The 18,902-nt window shown below is 44.9% G+C and overlaps 1 protein-coding gene across 1 annotated transcript in view; it reads left to right on the forward strand.

Moving 5' to 3' along the window:
• The first annotated feature begins 8,749 nt into the window (after nucleotides 1–8,749).
• AFF1 (ALF transcription elongation factor 1) overlaps nucleotides 8,750–18,902 on the forward strand; it is a 66,510-nt gene continuing 56,357 nt past the window's right edge. Inside the window, exon 1 of the mRNA XM_054295731.1 lies at nucleotides 8,750–8,811. Within this exon, the coding sequence (XP_054151706.1) occupies nucleotides 8,795–8,811 (17 nt within the window). The 5' untranslated portion in view covers nucleotides 8,750–8,794. The remainder of the gene's footprint in view (nucleotides 8,812–18,902) is intronic.

The following is an 18,902-nucleotide window of genomic DNA, read 5'->3' on the forward strand; positions in this document are numbered from 1 at the left end:
AGTTCTTCTATGAAAAGATAATCATACTGATGCTACAGATAACAGGTTGTCAGGAGGTGTTTCCTCAATGGTAGTGTTCCTAGAGCACTGCCAGTCTTCCCATCAGCACAATGCTACCCAGTCCCATACTGGAAGTAATTCCCTGAAAAGCTACCTGCTTTGCTTTTCTTAGGGAATCATAAAGCACTGGCAAACAAGGTTAGATTTAGGCAGGAGTTATGTGAGCCCTGCAAGGCTGTCCATTCATATGATAATTATTCTGTATTCATACTCTTTTTGTAACCTGCTTTTTTATGCACAGCTGCATTTTTTTCCCAGCAGAGCTTAAATTTTGTTTTGTTTGTTTCAAATCCCTGTATTGCTGTAAGCATTCAGCAATTCTGTCTGCTGTGATAAGTCCTTACCATGACTGCTTTGTGCTCCCAGCAGCTCAGGCTACTTGTCTTGGGCCTTTTGGTCCTGGGACTTTGGATATAAACTCCTTGTCCAGTGATGTGTAGCCCTGGCATGTTGATGGTTGCTTTAGAAATCAGCATTTTCTCAGCAGACGATTCAACAGAAATATTTGCCTAAGTGGGATTTGTGTGTCCAGCCACATGGGTATACTACTAAGGAGGGTTGCCTTATTTACCTCAAGAACACTTACCTTCTTCAGCCCCAAATCACTTAATCTTTTTTCTTTCTCTTTTTATTACTCTCTTGTGAGAGAGACATTATTTACACGTCTCTTGGATGACCAGTGACTTGATGGTTTATGGCACATACGGATAATGCAATCTTTAGAACTTGTTTTCTGAATTTGGGCATGGTATCAGAGGCTCCTGGAGGTACAATAACTTTCTTTTGCACTCCAAGGTTGTGGAACTGGGCAGAAAACAAGTGCAGCCAAGGGAAACACGTAGGTACCTTATCATTCAAGACCTCCTGACTTCCCTTGCACAATTTATTGTGCAGTTTGTGACATGTTGTCCAGTTGTCTCATTCACTTAATTTTTTGAGGTTTGTCAGTGTTCTTGACCCTAGGTAAGAGCACAAATCAGCACCTGACACGAGAAATTTTTCATATTATGTATGTGGAGAGGTAGATTATGTTACATTCCAGTTAATTTTTGTAAAAATTCACCTTAGAGTCCACAGGAGCTCAGCATAGCTGAAAGAGGTGAATGGAAAGAGGTGACTTCCACAAAGGGCATTTCAAAATGTTCCCCTTCCTCTGGAACATAAAGTTGCCTCACTCACTGTGTATGAATCAGCTCATCCAGGAGTGGAATCCAAAAGGGAATTGTGCCGAGCAATCATAATTCTAACGAAGCCATTACGAAGGGTCTAGTCAAAGTGAAATGTATATTTAAAAACATCCTCTGTCTAGCTCTTACCTTTGTCTTTCAAGCAGGTTCTGTGACCTTACACTTGTCCTTGCTGAACTTCATAGGATTCATGTTAGCCCAAGTTACCCATAGTACCCACTCTTCCAGCCTGTCCAGGTCTTCCTGCGGGGTGAGTCTTTCTTCCCAAGTGCCTGTTTCCCACTTGCCAAACCTCCCCAGGGTGCCCTTGGTCCCATCACGCCGATCACTCGTGAGGATATTAAACAGTTTGGACCCCACTTGTGACAGGTCACCAGCCTGAAGAGGAGCTGTTTACCAGCACCTCCTGGGTGCTTCCAGCCAGCCAGTTCCCCACCCACTGCAAGCACCACTTGTCTAGACCATAATGTGTCTGTCTGTGCAGGAGGAGGCTGTGGAAAACCATTTGGAAATCCCTGCAGAAATCCAGGTAAACAATCCAGCCACCAGCCCCACTTGGACCGAGCAGTTCATCTGCCATAGAAGGTGATCAGCTCTGTCAAGCACGATTTGCCCTTGGTGAATCCATCCTGGCTTTTCCCAATCACCTGCTTAATTTTCCTTGTGGTAGCCTCAGGAGGATTTCTTCAGTAACTCTCCCAGGAAATGAAGCATAACTTGGTGGGAAAAGCATTTGTAACTTGGGGAAATACGTCAGGTTACTAATGCCCACACAACCACAAATCCATGGGGCATCAGTGTGGTAGAAAACCTGACTCTGTCAAAAGCATTTGCCAAACTTGTAGACTGTTTAGTGAAATCTAGATTTCACTGCTGGCTTTCACATGCTTCCTAGCTGTGTTAAGATGAGTTGGCAGCAGAGCAAGCTTTCCCACACCCTGTTCAGTCATGTGTGCGTGCATTTCCATCTGCCCATGTTACAGTGTGAGGTCTGTGCTTCAGCTGAGGAAACTCCTCCTTCTGTGGCTGCAGAATGGCTGTCTGATGGTCCCTCACCTGGTGTTAAAGCCATGACCTAGAGCTCAGCTGCTTCATCTAATCATCAAAGCACCTGTGCTCCTGTTTTGTATCAGTTGTTCTAAGTGGATTGGTTCATGAGGCTTCACATAAAGCTCCTGCAGCCTGGACCCCTGCCAGAAGTCATTTTACTCAATCAGGAGCGTGGCATGCTGTAAATGAAAGTCACAAAATGAAATGTAAACATTTTCTGTCCTATTTCTTCTTGTTTGAGACTTTGCTTTTGCTGAGGTGATCTTGCATTTAATTAATCAAGGCTTCTTTAACATGTTTCCAGGCAGGATTTGCTTCTTCCAAGGTCTTTGTAGAACATGGCTGCATAGCACACCCATGGGCCAGGCCAGACCTCATGACAATGATGTTAATGCCACCAGTTCTGCTCTACTGTGAACCAATGACAAGTTTGGGGCAGAGAGGATGGTGAGAAATAGGTGGTGGCCATTGTGAGTGAATAGCATTGTAGGAGTGAGTTCACCTCCTTTGTATGGACCAAAGCAAGGGGAATTTTTTTTTTTTAATTTACTGTAATGAGCCAAAATGGTGCAAATTGTGTAGTGACTGAAACTTAGCTGTGTCTGAGGACCCTACAAGGTGGAACTGACCCTACAGTGACATGAGGAGCTTAATTGCTACAAGATCCTTCTCTTCCCTCCTTGCTTCCTGAACATTGCTTTGAATTTTTACCCAGTGCTGCCTTTATAGCTGTCTTTTTAATGTTTGTTTTTTCTCTTCTCCCCTTCTCCAATGAATGTTGACATTCATTGGAGGCCTCTTTGGTTGTCTAAATGTGTGTCTAACAGCACATTTATTCTTTAAGAGCAAAACATCCTGGAGCCAGTAGCAGTAGCCTCGTTTGTCATGCTCTTGATCTCATGGCTAAGCCTGAAGTTCTCTGTAGGAGCTGACCTGAAATGCAGCAGAAGGGAAATGGGAGAAGGGAAAAATGGATCTCTTGGTTCTCCCTTTCTTAGCTGCATATGATGCACATGTTTGGCTTGTATGTTCAGGAGCACTGTTGGTGACTGGCATGTCCCTGAAGATCTCGAGCCAGTGTCCCTCATCCAGCTGCAGCTGGGTTCCCTGTGAGGAGTTCTGAAGAGCTCAGCAGAGATGCTGGCTTTGGCAGCTGCTGGTCCTTTGAAAAACCTGCCATGAGAGCCAACACCACATGGCAGCTTCCACTGCCTCGCAGTTCTAGACAGGCGATCGCTAAATCTGGTTTGTTGTTTCTTGACAGTTAAGGCAAAATTCTGCAAACATTCATCATGATCTACTGATGGGTGTGTGTGGCTCTAAGAGGTCTCTCTGAAACCAAAAGGAGTGTTTACAGGAGAGTTCCCAGCATTCACAAGCTTTTCCTGAACTCAGCTTCTCAAGCTGCGTGTTTGATGCAAAGATTGTGCCTCACCCTATCAGTATTGGGAATTGTGTGTGGAAAAAGCTGTCAACCTAGTACACATCAAAAATTCAAATGATTTGCTGCCTCAGGTAAGCAATCTGTTCTTTAGGTTCCATCTCACCTTCCTGTTGTGTAGTATTTCACTGAACATAATCATAGCTGAATGATGATTTAGAATGCTAGGGAGAATCTAGGGATTCACACAACTCTGAAAATCTCTGTGGGAGTGTTGGGGGCGAGTATTCTGTGTTTTAATTTTGCAGCACAAAATTGTTTTGGAGAGTTAATTTAAAATGGAGATTTCGGATGTAACACACTCTAACCTAAATGCAGAGTGTGCACCCACAGGAGGCACACATCGAGGGAGGAAATAAATGTTTGGATATCATTTTTTGTTCACTTAGCAATTATTGGAATGACTTGCTGCTTTGGAAACTGAAGATTTTTCATGTTTGCTTGCTTAACTTTCCCCTTTTCCCACTGTTGACTCCAAGAAAGCATTTTGCATTGACCTTTTCAACTGTTGAAGCAAGGCTTGGGTGGCATCTATTGTGTACAATGCTGCTCTTTTGTAAAAGAGATGTTGAATATCTGCTTTTTCTCTTATAGAGAAGCTGACCCAAACTGAGCCTTTAAAATGGAATTTACAGACATGCAGAACAGTGGTTATAACTAGGAATTAATTTGTTGAAATCTTGGCTTCCCAGGTGCTGTGACAAATGTTGGAACTGTTTAAACAAAATAACCCCCCCCCCCCCCCCCCCCCCCAATGCTAGAAGCATAACCACTGAGTGGAAGGAGGTTTAAATACAACAAAAAAATTTATGCCTTTTGTAACTTGAATCTGTTAAAAAATTATCAGTGCTGGACACTGGGTCTCAGTGGCACCCTCATGCAGATGTAATGCTTAGGGTACAGTGCTTGCAGGAACAATTCTTTAGAAGTTTGGACAATGAGGGTTTTACACACATATAACTCACAAAATTTATTATTCTGTTCCTGCCCAACCCTCCCAAGGATAATTTTTATGCAGTTTCCATTTGTTTCTCATTTAGATCTTAACAGCTGCTGGTGTGCTCTACACTTGTACCACCTGCTATCACTCTCCAAAGTACACCTAAATTCTTTTTTTTTGGCAATACATCTGCAAGGAATGAACCTTAACTCGTGAAAGTTCATGGGCGTTATGGAACATTTTAAGGCATTGTGAGTGATAAGTGAGCAATGCCAAGTAAGATGATGGAAATTGCTCCTGTTGGCTGCCAAAAGCTAGTAGGGCGTAGCCTCTAGTACAGTCTGGTGCCTGCAGGAAGGTGGTTTCTTTTTAAAATCTGTTTTCTTCAATTTAGATATTGAAAGATGAAGGCTTGTTTTCCTCTTTTCTCAGAAAAGTTTGATTCCTAACATCTGCAGAGCAATTACTTGCATAACAGACTGTACCCGAGTTAGTCTTCTTTCTTAAAGTCAACATATCCTTTTGGCTGTGTTCTTCCCTACCCCTTTTTCAGTGCTGTACTCAGCTGTTTCTTTCCTTTGCCCTGCAGCTCCTCTGTGCAGGTGGTAAGACCTCAGTGCAGCTACACAGTGTGGGTAAGACCCAGTGAAATGCAAGTGCTTTCCAGGATTTGCCCAGCAAGGATGTGCTCCTGGCAGTCAGCTTTGCTTCTGGAAAGTGCTAAGGTTAAGGAGGTGCAATAAAACAAGTCTAGAGGGAAGTGCTTTGCTGAATCAGGGTTAGCAGAGAGTTTTGCTGCCTCAGCCTTCTTCAGACTCATCATTTCTCACAGCTTCATTTACCTTGTTGAACTGGTTTTTGTGTGTGCTTGCCTGGATGGGTTTCTGAGTTTTGCTCACTTTCCAACTCAGCTTTGGAGGCAGGAGTTTGAGGATGAGATTAACAAACTCCTTCAAATATGTGGAACTCTTGAAACCCTGTGCATTAGAGTTGTACCCCTTGTTTTACAGCACCAACACACACATCTGCAGTGTGTCTGGCTCTTTGCCTACCCGTGGGCAAAGACACATGAGAATCAAGTCCTTGGCAGGTTTGTGTAGGGTTTGGGATTGCCAGAACACAAGCAACTCCGCAGGTGTGCAGCCTCTGGCTCTCCGTAGGGGCAGCAGGGGGAGGCAAGGCAGAAGGGCACTGACAGCCAGAGGGGCTCAGGGGAGGGATTGTTCCACCGGGCTGGGCAGCAGAGCCTCTATGGAGCACAGTCCTTGCCTCCTGACCCGCTGCAGAAGAGCCCTTTGCAAATGAAAGGCCACCCACGGCTCCCTCAGGCCGGGAAACACAATATCCACTGGACCCTTTTCACCTCCAACTGCGAGGGACTCATCAGGGGCAATAAACTGCAGTGGTAAGATGGATTCCTTGTCAACAGCGCTGGGAGAACACATGGTAATTAAAGGACAGCAGGGACTCCTGGAGAGTGAAGGTAAGGGGGTGTGTCTGTTTAAAAAGCTGATGCAGTGCACGGCAATGAGGTGTTTTGAACAGCAACAGTGGTAAGGGCATGGATTTGACCTATTTCTGTGCATAAACAAATAACATGTTTTACTCTACAGCAAATGTGTTTCAGGAAACCTTACTGACCATGTCTTTATTCTAATGATTTTACTATTGCTTGGTATACGCTCCTTCTTCATTGGTACTCCATGCCTGATTAATTGTTTCACAATGCCACAAGCTTCTGGCATTTCTCCCACAAACTTAATGAATTACTGTACCTTTATTAGGATAATGTCATGTTTGTTTTTTTTTTTTCTGGAGTTAAGGGATGCTGCATTCCCCTTCCTGAACCAACACCTGGGTATGGCCAGCACTGTTAGTGGTGAGCAAAGTGATCCTATTTTCCTTCTACAGGCCCTGGTGTAGATGCTGTGGGTAAATTTTGTAGCAATGTATCAGTATCTGCACCTTATCTGGAAATAATGTTGCTTGAAACTTCTGGGTCTTCTTTTTTTTTTCTATTGAAATATCCTTCTGAACAACATGTCCAGGTACAGGTAGGTCTATAAGCAGGTGAGAGGGGACTTAAAAGAAACATAATGTACCCAGAGCCTGTGCTTTACCACTGATGCCTGAGGGTGGAAGTCTGGCTTTTTCAGGAGTTCAGGATTAAGTAAAAATGGCATCCAGGCTGTCTGCACACCTTTGTTTCTTTTTTGTTTGGATTTGCATTTCTGTGAGGCGTTTAAATCACAAACTTCATCTCTGGAGAACTCCATTCTCATCCAATGCATAGGTAGATACAAATGGATCTTCAAATATTATATACAGCTTAAATAGCATTTGGAACGATGATCACCTGTAGGAAGCCTTTCCTGATAGGTTTTTAAGACAGAGAGCTCAGTGGTGCATTTCTGAGCTTATGATGAGCTGAAGAGTACAAAGAGCTCATTTTATTGATTTGGGTTTTTTGCATTTTACTTAAGGGAGACATTTTCCTTCATTTGCAATACATCCTACAAAGGCAATGTAAAAAAAGAGGACACTTGCATGGCTGATCGGTGAATAGAACCAGGTGAGAAAAGCTGATTTTGGAAACAAACTGAAGGAGGAGCCAACAGGTGACAGGACCTATTCTGACAGAAAGCTTTCCTTGGAGAAACACTGATTTGTCAGATGTGCAAGTGCTTTTGAAGGGGGGCAGGTAGAAAACTGCTAGAAACTTTGGGTGAAAGCAAACCATTTTTTCTTCTTGGAGAAAGCTCAGCTGTTGTGGAAAATCTAGAGAATATTTTTTTCTGTTATATTTTGTTCTGCCTGAAAGAGCTGATATGAATTTTATTTAATCTCTGAGGAGATAGCTCAGACTCAAGATTCCCATAAAGGTTATCTGGAATAGGAAAACAATCAAGTACAAACCCTCCTCCTGGTATCTCCCAAGTACTTTGACACAAACTGTGCTTTAAACAAGAAAAGTAGGAGGAACATAATGTTGTTGCAGTGTCGGTAGAAACCTTAGCCATACACAGTCGAGGAGAAATTTGAGGGGATCTTGGATGGATGTTTTTTTGCCTGCTGAGTGCTTGGTTAATTCCTAGTTAAGAGCAGTTGCAGGAGTAGTTTGTTTCTATAATTGTGCCAAGAAACACCCAGAGCAAAGGACAGGTATTGCTGCTTTCCGAGCGCGTCTGCAAACCGCGGCCAGGAGCGGAGCCCGGCAGAAGTTGCATAACCAGCTCCATGTGCCATAACAAACCCTTCCCCAAAGGTTCTCAGCCTGCAATTCCAGCTCCGGCTCCAGCAGCGCACTCAGGATTTCCTCTGCCGCATCTGCGGGGACACCTGGGCTGCGTGTCTGGTGTCTGCAGCTGGGCTCTGTGCTCGCTTCGAAGATTTGGAAACTCCCGAAATTTTGAAAAATTCGTGCCGTTTTATTCTGTCTTTCTAAAACCAACCCCTCCCCTCCCCATACAAATAATGATGATGATAATGATAATAAAATAATAAACCCCAAATAAACCAGCAGATAAGCGAAGCAGACGCCGCCGGAGCAGCCGCGGGGCCGTGGCGGAGGGCAGGGGCCGGCTGCCGGGGCAGCCCCGGCCCGTCCCGCCCGGCCCGTGCCCTTTCGGCCCGCTCGCCTCAGGAGGGGTCCGGGCCGGGCCCGGCCCTCCCGCCGCCCGCCGGGCCAGGCCGGGCCGTACCACGAGCGCTCGGCCGGGCAGGGGGAGGCGGGCGCGGGGCGGGCGCGGGGCTCACTCTGCCACCGGTCCTGCCGCCCCGGGCACCGCGGCGACACCGAGCGGGGCCGCGGCCCGAGCGAACGGCGGCACCGGGCCTCGCCGGCTGCGGGCCGGAGCGGGGCCGTCCCCCGGGGCCGGGCGGGCCCCCCTCCCTGGCGGCGGCCGGGGGAGGGCCGGGCGCCCGGATGTCGATCAAAATGAGCGAGCCCCAGCCCTGCGCCGGCCGCCCGGGCGGGGGGAGCCGCGGCGCGGCGGCACCGGGCACCGGCGGGGAGGCGGCCGGCACATGGGACGGCGGGCTTGGGCAGCGGGATAGAGCCTGGACAGCTGCGGACGGAGCTCATGGATAGAGGACGTTTAGCAGGATAACCCCGCGATGGCTGCCCAGTCGAGGTACGGCACTAAACAACTTTGGTGGCGCCCGGTGCATCTGGCTTGGAGCTGGGTTTGTGATGCCCTGGCTCCTGCCCAGGCTCAGCTGGCTGTGGGGCTTTACCCCGAGCCCCGGGTGGGTTTTGTCCTTGCGTTTTGTTCACCGCCGTGCCCGCTCCCTCCTCCCGGCGTAAACTTTCTTCCAGCAGGAAAAACAAAGTCTTAATTGCTCCCCGTCAAATCTCTCCCGGTCCAACAAGTTAAAAGCTCCTTGAAACCGATTTCCTTCTCCCCGGTGGACTTGTCTGCTTAAAAGCTCTTTGAAATTGATTCTCTTCTCGCGTGTATTTGTTTCTGCTCGCCCCTAACCAGCCCGGCGTGAGCGGGTCTCTGTCACTGCCTCCAGCAGTGGCTCAGAAGGTGGGGAATGGTTCTGCTGGGATGGCGAGTGGGCAGGGGGAAGGAAGCAGGTTGTGTCTGCTGGGTAGCTGCGAGCGTAGAAAATGCTAGGTTACATTTTCTAGGTATGGTTACAACAGAGAAGGGTACGGGAATGAGTTACTTAGTTGCTGTAAGGGAGCAAAATTCAAGCGAAAACGCCGATCTGCGGTAAATACTTTTCAGCTAGGGTTTTAAAGAAGCAGCATTTTGCCTGCTCTTGGGGGAGTTGGGGAGTGTCCTGCCTGAAGTTAATTTCACACTCAGCATGGGGGAGGCAGCTTTTCTTAAGCAGTAGTACTTGATAGAGCAGTGCTATTTAAGGTACCTGTTAAATGCCTTTTAGCGTTTACGATGCCTTAATGGGGATTTCAGAAATGCCAAAGAGAGAAATTAATTTTTGCTCTTTAGTCCCACACCAATCAGGCACCCTGCTCCCCTTTCCTGCAGGCAGGAAAAAAAAATTAAAATGGTGGTGTATCCTACACATAAGTTTGGCACTCACAGTGCATTTTCACAGTGGTGCCTTTCTGCAGGTCTGAAGCCAAGAGCTGGCTTTAAATTACAAACTGGAGAAGGACAGAGCCCTGCGGTTTGGGGAAGAAGCAGGGGAAGACTGATTGCTTGGTTAACAGCTGAGCTCTTCTCCAGCTTCCATGGCCTACTCTCCCAATACTGGGACTATTTTGCATAAAGAGTACTTAACAAAAAGGTAAAGATTGAGTTTCTAGCATCTTTTTTTTTTTTTCCTTTGTGTCATCCCTTTGCATGATTTACCGGCCTGCATTATCAGCGTTGCTGTAATAGGACCGCATGCTGGATGCAGCATAAATCCTGGGGATGCTGGCTGGCCCTGGAGCTTGGCTTGGCTCCAAGGCCAGGGACGTGCCTGATGTCTCAGAGGTCACACAGCCATTCTGCTGGGTGGCAGGAGGCCACGGGGGAGCCGGGTCCTAGCAGTACCCCCAGCTTCAGCCAGCTGGCCAGGAAAGGGCAGAGTGGTGCTGGGGCCAGGGAGCCACATCCCTGACCCCTAAGGTGAATGGTGCAGAGAACCAAGTGTTACAGGCTGAGTGGCTCAGGCTGAAGGCAGGAAAATGGTCCAAGCGCTGGGACTGTGGGGCTGGATCCTGCAGGGCAGGTGGAAGGACTGTGCCCCACAGCTGCCATTTGAGACAGGCATGGGGACGAGACATGCACCTGCCATTCTGTACCCTCCTTCCTTCTCCATCCTGTGTGCTGGCTTTTGCTTCTGTCACAATGCTGTGAGGTGCTCAAGCTGTAAAACTGTGTCAGAGCATTTCAGCACAGTGAGTACAGATCTTCTGTATGCCTGAAGATCAGTGTTAAGATCTCTGATTATTGTTTGTTTTAAGGCATTTAAAGAGAGCAGGAGTGCATATGAGCAGCAGAAATGAGTCTGTAGGACAGAGATTGCATTTGCCAGAAGGCCTGTGATGTTTCTGTTTCCGTGGCATAGATCTGCAGGGGTATCCATCCCATTTAAAAAAAAATGTGCTTTGTGGGTATGTAGAAGCTTTTATTCAATAGTAAAGGATGAGTTATTATTCACAATAAATAATTAGAACTCTGCTGCATGGGACTGAGAAGCCACATGTCTCCAGAATTCATTTTGCCAAAACATGTCATAGGGTTTACTCTGCAAGGCATCTGACAAAAGAAATGGGTGAGCTTTCTGTGTTTATTTGTGCTTTGCAAAAAATACAGGCAATTTTTGCAAGCTCAGTAAATTACTGATGAGGTGGTGTGATACTGAGCTCAGTAGTGGTTTGTGTATCACTCTGTGCGAGGCCTTCAGGCTCTCCTCCATCTGCTCACGTTTTCTATTTCTCACATGCTGTTTGCTTTAGCTAGCGAAAGTGGTGTGACACAGGGGAGGATGCTTGTTTGGAAACAAGAAAATCCAGCATCCTTTCCTCAGCTTCAGTGCTGTGATCCTCACTAGCTCACCTGGCATTTGGGCTTCACAGTTTTGAGGGGTGGAAGTGTAGGGAAAACAAGGTGATGAAACCTACCTGTTGCTGCTCCTCAGCATTTTAAAAGTTGTAGTGGTGATAACTGAGGAACTGATGTGCTAATGGATGCCACAGCATTCTTTAAAATCGTGATCTTAAGAAATAAGAAATGCTTGCAGGGTGAGTTGGGCATGGTTTGGTTTCAGCTGTTTGAGAATGATCAGCTTCTCCCATTAGCTGCTGCAAGTAGCTTACATCTGGAGGTATTAGCTGGAGAAACCATCCTCCAGTTAGCTTTTTTTTGTGTATAATGTGGGGTTGTGGGGGTTTTTTAAGTTGCTCGCTGAGCCGTAGGTTTGCAGCTGCAGCTTTCTGTGTGCTCCCTTCTGGAGGGCACAGATGATCTGATGCCTGTGGTGTCCCCAGGCAACAGGGCTTGTGTCAGGTTTTTGTGGTGTATTCAGTGACTTGTGAGCAGAAGCAGAGCTGATCTGAATAAGGACAAATTTAGTTTCTTGTCGACTGTGGTGTGATGTTCATCATGTGCCGTTCAGCTGCTCTGGGAATATGGCAGGACCCTTGGGAGGAGTGTGGGACAGACTGACAGAGCCCATCATTTCTGCTTCTTTCTTCATTAAAATACCTGCTCTGCTGCAGCAATTGCAAGCTGAGGATCTTTAGATGAATATCTGCCTCTTTTTTTTAAGAGGCAGGCTGCTTATCTCAGGCTGCTTGAGGTCATTTAAAATTGTCTGTAGGTGCTGTCGGTTACATTTATTTACAGTTGGAGGATAAACAAAATACTTTGTTGTTTTGGATGCTAAGCATTTTGGATTGTCTTATCTATAACTTGCTTTTCAGTGTGGTCATGGTTAGCATCATTTCTGGTGTGCAGAACCAATGCAATTTCCAAATCTTTGGACATAGGTGAATACAGTACACAGTCAGAGCAACATGAAACCTGAGTGTTGTGCTGTCATCCCTGCTGGGCTCATTCTGCTCTTTCTCCTGAGCCAGCCCTGCAGGGAAGGGTAATGATGGGCAGCAACCTGGGAAACCCTCTGTTTCCACCCCCTAAAGCCAAGTTGTACCAGCTAAACACACAAGAGTCTTGAGAGGAGACTGTACTGCCCGTTCTGGTAGAAAAAACGTGGTGCTTTGCAGAAATAAAATGTGGCTTTATCTATATTTAAAAGACAGTAAATTCTGAAGAGAGTAAAGCTGAGGCTTTTCCCTGAGGAGAAGCTACTTTGAATGATGCAGCTTTAGTTCATTCCGTGTCATTTCACAACTTTCCAGGCCAGATGTAAGGACACTTTTCATAACTTGTTTGTTTCATGGGTCCTGTTGATACAAGCAAATGCCAGTATTGCCTGGTGATGCTAGGTTCCAGTCAGCTGATGGAGGTCAAGAAAGGCTGAAACAATATCTTGTTGGAGTTTACTTGTCTATTGAAAGCTAAAACATCCCATGAAACCCTGTTGGTTTTGCTTGCTACCACTCCTGCCTAGAAATACAGACCTGTTTTCTCCAGAACCAGATGTCTGGATGGTCTATGGCATGTTTTGTGGGCTGCTGGGGATTTTCAGTTTGCAGTTCCTTATTGCCTGGACTTTCTGAGCGTGGAGTTGCTCTGAGGCAGACCTGTGGCTGAAACACTCCCACACAGAAGACAGAGATGCTCACAGGGAAGTGAATTTTTCAGGTTGGTTTGGTTTTATTAGCAGTGGATATTCCAATTTGCAATAGGCCATTGAAAATTTTGAAGTACATTTGTCATGGCATACTTGAGTTGGTATACAAGGGAATGTTTTCTTAGGTCATGTAATTTTCCTGTGTCTGAATCTGTGTTACAAAGAGAGGCCTCTTCTCACAGCTTTTTATGAGAAAATCATTTGCTAGTACAACTGCAAGATGCAGCATGAAGAGCAGGAAACAAGCTTTTAATGAGGTGCATAAATACTCCTCAGCACTTTTCTTCTGAGAGGAGCCATAGTGAATGATACATGAAGCTTTTAAATGCCTTTAAAATAGAATAGAAAAGGTGTCCCCTTGAAGTTAGGTGGGAATGCTACAATGGCATTGTTTCCCGTGAGGTGGAGGGCAATGAAGTGAGGAAGAGTGCAAGGTGTCATCCTAGGGCCTGGCTTGGGTGCTGGGTGGTTGGGGGTGCAGAGTTTGCTTACCTGGCATGACAAAAGAGTTACTGTAGAGATGCACGAGCCGCAAAAAAATAAAGTATTTTTCTGTTCAGTCTTGAACACAGCCTGGAGCTTTTTTCCCCCTGTAGTATGTTATAGTGGAAAATGTACTGGCTATTTTATGTTTTGCAGTTTTGGCTGCTGCGGTTCATCTGTGTCCATGATAAAAAAGAGAAGAGTGTGGGGCTGGCTGGGGCAATTATCACTCCCAAATGAGGTGTTACCATAGTGGATTAAGATAGAGCTGCCTCCCCAGCAGAATGCTCTTGTGGGGAACAGACAAGAGCTGCTGCGTGTGCTAGGAGAAGATTTTCCACAGTGGCCTATCCATAGACAATTCAGGGAAGTGAAGTTGAATTCTCTATCAGTACAGAATCAAGCAGCTGTGGAAAGTGGTGAGAGGTAGAACTCTTGTAGCCCATCTTCCCTCTCTGCTGTGTGCAGAGCCAGCCCCCAGCTCAGCTCTTTTGCTGCTGAGGTGCAGAAGTTGTTTATCACCCTATTGAACTGCATGGCTTTTTAAAAAATTGCAATTCTTTTGCTGCCTTATTCTTGCATAGGAAGGAGGAGGTGGCAAACAGGGAGAAAGAGCAGGTGTGTGGGCACAAAACTGCATTTGAGAAGTTGATCTGCTCCTGTTAATGCTTCAGAATTGTCAAGCTGAGGTATCTTGGTACACTTGATTAGGCAACCTTCGTCACAAATGCTTCAGGAAGATGTTTGACTTCTGGATTAGTTTGGGCTTAGATGTTGTTTGTAGAATTGTCATTTTCTTCAGTTATTCTGAATGTTTATTGTACTAGCAACCTAAAGTTTTCCTTTACTGTTGTTTTTGCAATGTTACCATCAGGTTAAGAGAAAATAATGTCCCTGCTGTAATTTTTAGAGAAAGTTCAACAAGCAAATTGTTAATGGTTAACCTCAGAGACAACAGCAAAACTCCTTTTCAGAACTGCAAGAATTGTGGGTTTCATTTCTGTACTTGCAAATAAAAAAAAAAAAGGCAACAAAAACCAACCCCAAAAGCTCATCAAAAAATAACAAACCACAAAAACCTATATCACCAGTTCAACCAAAACCTGAGTAAGAAGTATTTTAAAAAGAAACAAAAGAGGAAACTCTTGAGCATATGGTAGTGTTTTTATTCTGTATATCTTTGCTTCTTAGAATAGTGTATAAGCTGTAAGCAGCAAGGGATGTATTCAGCAACATATGATCAGCTCTTTCATGGCAGGGTGTTTAGCAGGTGGTGTGTGCATGTGAGGTGTGTGAGAAGCTCCAGTGCACGTGCCTCCTCCCTGAGCTGAGCTGTGGGCACTGCATTTTGAAATACAGCTGTCTGCTTGCATCTGAAATGGAAAGGAATTATTAAAATGTGGAGCAGTAAAGGGATATTTACATCTCTGGAGAATTGGAGACGTGATAAGAAATTGCTTTTGGGTTTTTTGTTCTTCTGCAGTTTGTAAGGTTTTGCTTAAAAAGATATTACTGGCATAATTAGTCTTTTCAAGCAGAGCTCAGAAACTCTCCCTCATAACTGGTATGCAGCTATTTCTCAATACACCTCTCCCCCCGTAGGCTATTTTGGAAAAATCATCCTAATCTGAAGGCAGGGAATATTCTGGCAGTTTAGAAGTGCTTTGGTGACATTCTTCTCTTTTCCCTGTCCCCAAAGCCCTCGGCAGAACAAGCTGTTCTAGGAAAAGTTGTTTTCCTGATGTCAGTAAACCTGTGGCGCTGCTGAGAACAGGCTGTCAGTCTAGAGATCTTTTTCTTGTTGGCTTTACTAAAATAACATGTGCTAACAGAAAGAGAGCCTGGTCTGTCCCTCTGTGCTGCAGAGCAGGGAGCTTTGCTCGGATTTTTAGAAGACTCCCTTAGAATTGTCACTACCTGGAAGCTGCCATGTGTGTCTGTCTGTCTGTCACTGCAGACCTTCTTTACTGTGAAAAGTGCTGGCACAGCTGAAAGGCAGCAGTGCACTGCAGAGGTGAGATAACTGTGCTGGCCCAAGTGTGAGCTCCATGATACTGGTGAAGGAGGCTGCTTTTTCTGGCACATGGCTTCTGGGAGGATGGCTGTGTGATGGTGGGTGTAGGCTGTGCTGGCCAAAGAGCTCTTCTGGACCACTGTGTCTCCCTTCTTTGCTGAGACCCTGCAACTCCCTTGCAGCAGAGTGCTCAGCTTTATCCAGCAGTTAACTTTTAATTGGTCATTGGTTTGATTTTTGGGTTTCTGATTTAATGCATGACATTCTGTAGCTTTCATTCTGGAAGCAAGATGAACAAGTGCCTTAATATTTAAAGGGAATGTGATCACTTTGCTGAGGTTTTGGAACACTGTAGGTGATCTTTATCTGTTTGCAAACCCCTATCCATTTTACATGGACTGGCTTCAGCAAACTATTAACAGGCTCTCTTTGCTTAGCTGGGTTTGTGGCCCTCTGTAGAGGGGATGCCTGGTTCTGTGTAATGCACTACAGGGGTAAAAAAACTAGTCCTAGAGCATAAGAACATTCTCTGCAATCACCCATACTGGGGAGAGAGAAAAATAGGTAAAATCATGTGCTGTTCTTTGAGAAGGTCTAATCTGCTTTTAGAAACACTGTAATGAGATCTATTATTCAGGGACCTGGGATACTTCTGCCATTGCAGAAGTTGACTTGTGCAATGAGGAATTGAGAACAATAGACCTAAATTGACTGGGAAAATTCAGTAACTCAGTGTTTTACATATGAAAAAAGGCTTGGTCATTTAGTGAATTAAGTGGCACAAAGCTTTCCCTTGCAGCTCTCTATTTATTTGTAATCAAAATGAAGATGGGAGAAGAAAAAACATTAGCAGCTTCAGTCTAGAATTTCCCTCTGAAGATGCCTTTAACTATTTGCTGTTGTTCCCTCTTCCTTCCAAACCAGTTCCAAGCTCTTAGTGGGTAGGTGGGATAACTTCAGCCTTGGTTTTGGTTCCAAGTGAGCGAGCCCCAAAGTGGAGTTTCTGTACCTACCTGAGCATGTCACTGATGAGTATTGCTGTTGTTTGGTGCCATGGTGCACTGACAGTGCAGCTCTGCACAAGTGGGACCACAGTGGAGTAAAACAGATGGATGAAATTGCCAGTCTGCAGAAATTGATAACATTAAAACTTGGCTCCCAAGCTGGTTCTTCCATTACTTAAACATGTGAATCGGTCTGGTTCTTAATGATTTGGAAAGGGTGTTTTCTTTCCAAGTCAGTTAAGTAAACTGGATGAACTGACTGACAGTAAATAGGTTTCTTTCATTACCCATCCCTTTTTCCTGCATGTTTGGAGGGACAGACAGAATTTATGTGCAGGGAACCTATTGCTGTTTCTTCCTCTTGCAATATAGACAGCTGATGTAGTGTGGCACTGTGTTTCACAGCCAGGACCTCCTTCTGTACTTCTTGAATAAATGAAAGCAGTTTGTAATTATTGCACAATCTGGTAATTGCAACCAAAACCTTCTTGGGATCTGGTTTGGCAGCTGTATTGGTGTGTGTTGATGTTGTTTTACTATTTTACTATTTGAACAACTTGTGAGAGAATTGTGAAAACTGAGGAGCTGTGCGTATTAAACAAACCCTACCAAAACACCCCAAATCAAAGAAGATATTGACCACACACACACACACACACACAACCCCTCATCCTGTAATGCTTATAAACCCAGATGCAGTCTGGGTTAATTTTTAAATCTAATGAACATTTAGTTGACATTCTGTTCTTTAGGCTGAACATTGGCCAAATACAGTGGTTTCAGTTCTTAGCTAGAACTGACTTTGGTGTCTGTGCTGTACTTGGTTATAAAGAGACGTATGGAGCTCACAGTGTCTTAGCCAGGGGTCCTGTGTTCAGTACTGTTTCCACTCAGCTCCCTTAACAGTGCTTATTCCTGTAACTTTCTGATTTGGCCATCATTTGTGCCAGTCAAAACAGTAGAAATAGGAGAAAAGGTCCTATTTTCAACTATAGAAGGAGAAAACATCAAAATCCTGTTTGAAAGTATCCCCCCTGTCCCCATGGAAAAGTCTGATAGAAATGGCATATAAAAGAAGGTATTGTGAAGAAAACTCTCTTCTGTGTCCCATCCCCATCTTCTGGGCTATTTCTTCTTCACTTCCCTGTTCCTTTGTTCATCGATTAAATATCAAGTTAATGGTTTCCTTTTGTAAAAATTGCTTCCTTGAAAGTGGGCCATCTCCTCCCTGGCAGCCTAATGACGGAAAAGTACAGATGATATTGATACAAGCTGTGTTTACTTTAATGTAACAACTTGAAAGGCTGTTTGTGTACAGTAATCTGCCAAGTGAATAATGGCTTGGTTTTACTTGTTCAATATTTCTTTCTTTCCCCTAGAGAGGGGGAGGTCTGAACAACCAGTAGCAGTTGCTGAGGTTAATAAGATACATTTAAAAGGTCTTTAATTAAGCCATGCAGTTTTCTTAGAAGGCCCTTGAACTATTCTTTCACCCCTTCCTCTTCTGTTTCACGTGGGTGAGTGCAAATGAGATGGGAGTGCAAGGGAGGTGCAGGCACTGCCTAGATACAGATCTAGGATCCTGCTTACACACCGCTGAGTCTCAATGGAAAGTAGAAACCAGAGGAGGATTGAAATGGTTTGTGTGAGTTCAGCTGGCCAAGGGTGTGCTGAAAACTGAGGCAGTGGTGAGAATTGATGTGCCAGGGCTCAGCAGGGTGAACACACAAGGTGTTGTTACAGCTGCTGCTCCAAATTTTATTGGTTCCTCTGGGTTTCTCTATGCTGTTCTCATCTGGGGCCAAATTGTAGTCTTCAGCTTGTGCACTGGGTTCCAGCTGGTCTACCCCTTCCATATCTTTTGAGAGACTTAAACTGTGTATTATAAGGCAATGTTGTACTTTAGTGAAAAGAGGAATTTATGCTAGTATCTAATTTTCTAGTTTCCTTTGGCTTTTAAGTTTTCAAGTCCACTTCAAAAGGGTGTTCCTGGTAAAGAGCTCTGCTTGAGCTTGTGCTCAAAAAGAATTCTTGACCTGGAGCTTTTACACTGAGAATGGGTTTTGCATGTGTAAAAGCAAGTGCTCAAAATGGATTCACAGCTTGAAACTGAGAAGTGACAGAAAAAGAGATGTAGAAAAGGGAGGGATATTAACCTTACAATTTCCTGTGTTCTTTCCCTGTTGTATGCATTACTACAAGCTCCACATTTCTAAGCAGGGCTGTTAAGTGAAAAAATGGGGAGTTAAGGCACCATTTGCTAGTTGGGAAGGATTCTAAGAGCTCTTCTGAGGATTAATGGAAGTTTCAAGAAGAATAGAAAAATGCATAAATAGTGAGACTCTTTCCTTACTCCCTTTTTTCAAGTGGCTTCCAGAAATACTTATGGCAAGTTTTGCTTTGCAGAATTTTACTCTTTTTCAGCCTGTGTTTTAGTCACTGTTTAACCAAGAAATTGGGCAAGATGGAAAAGTTACTGAATGTGTTAAAAAGTGTGTGTGGA

Source organism: Melozone crissalis, unplaced genomic scaffold (genome assembly GCF_028551555.1).
Source record: "Melozone crissalis strain CALT ecotype California unplaced genomic scaffold, PUWL_Pcris_2 ptg000006l_1, whole genome shotgun sequence".
Classification (NCBI taxonomy): Eukaryota; Metazoa; Chordata; class Aves; order Passeriformes; family Passerellidae; genus Melozone; species Melozone crissalis.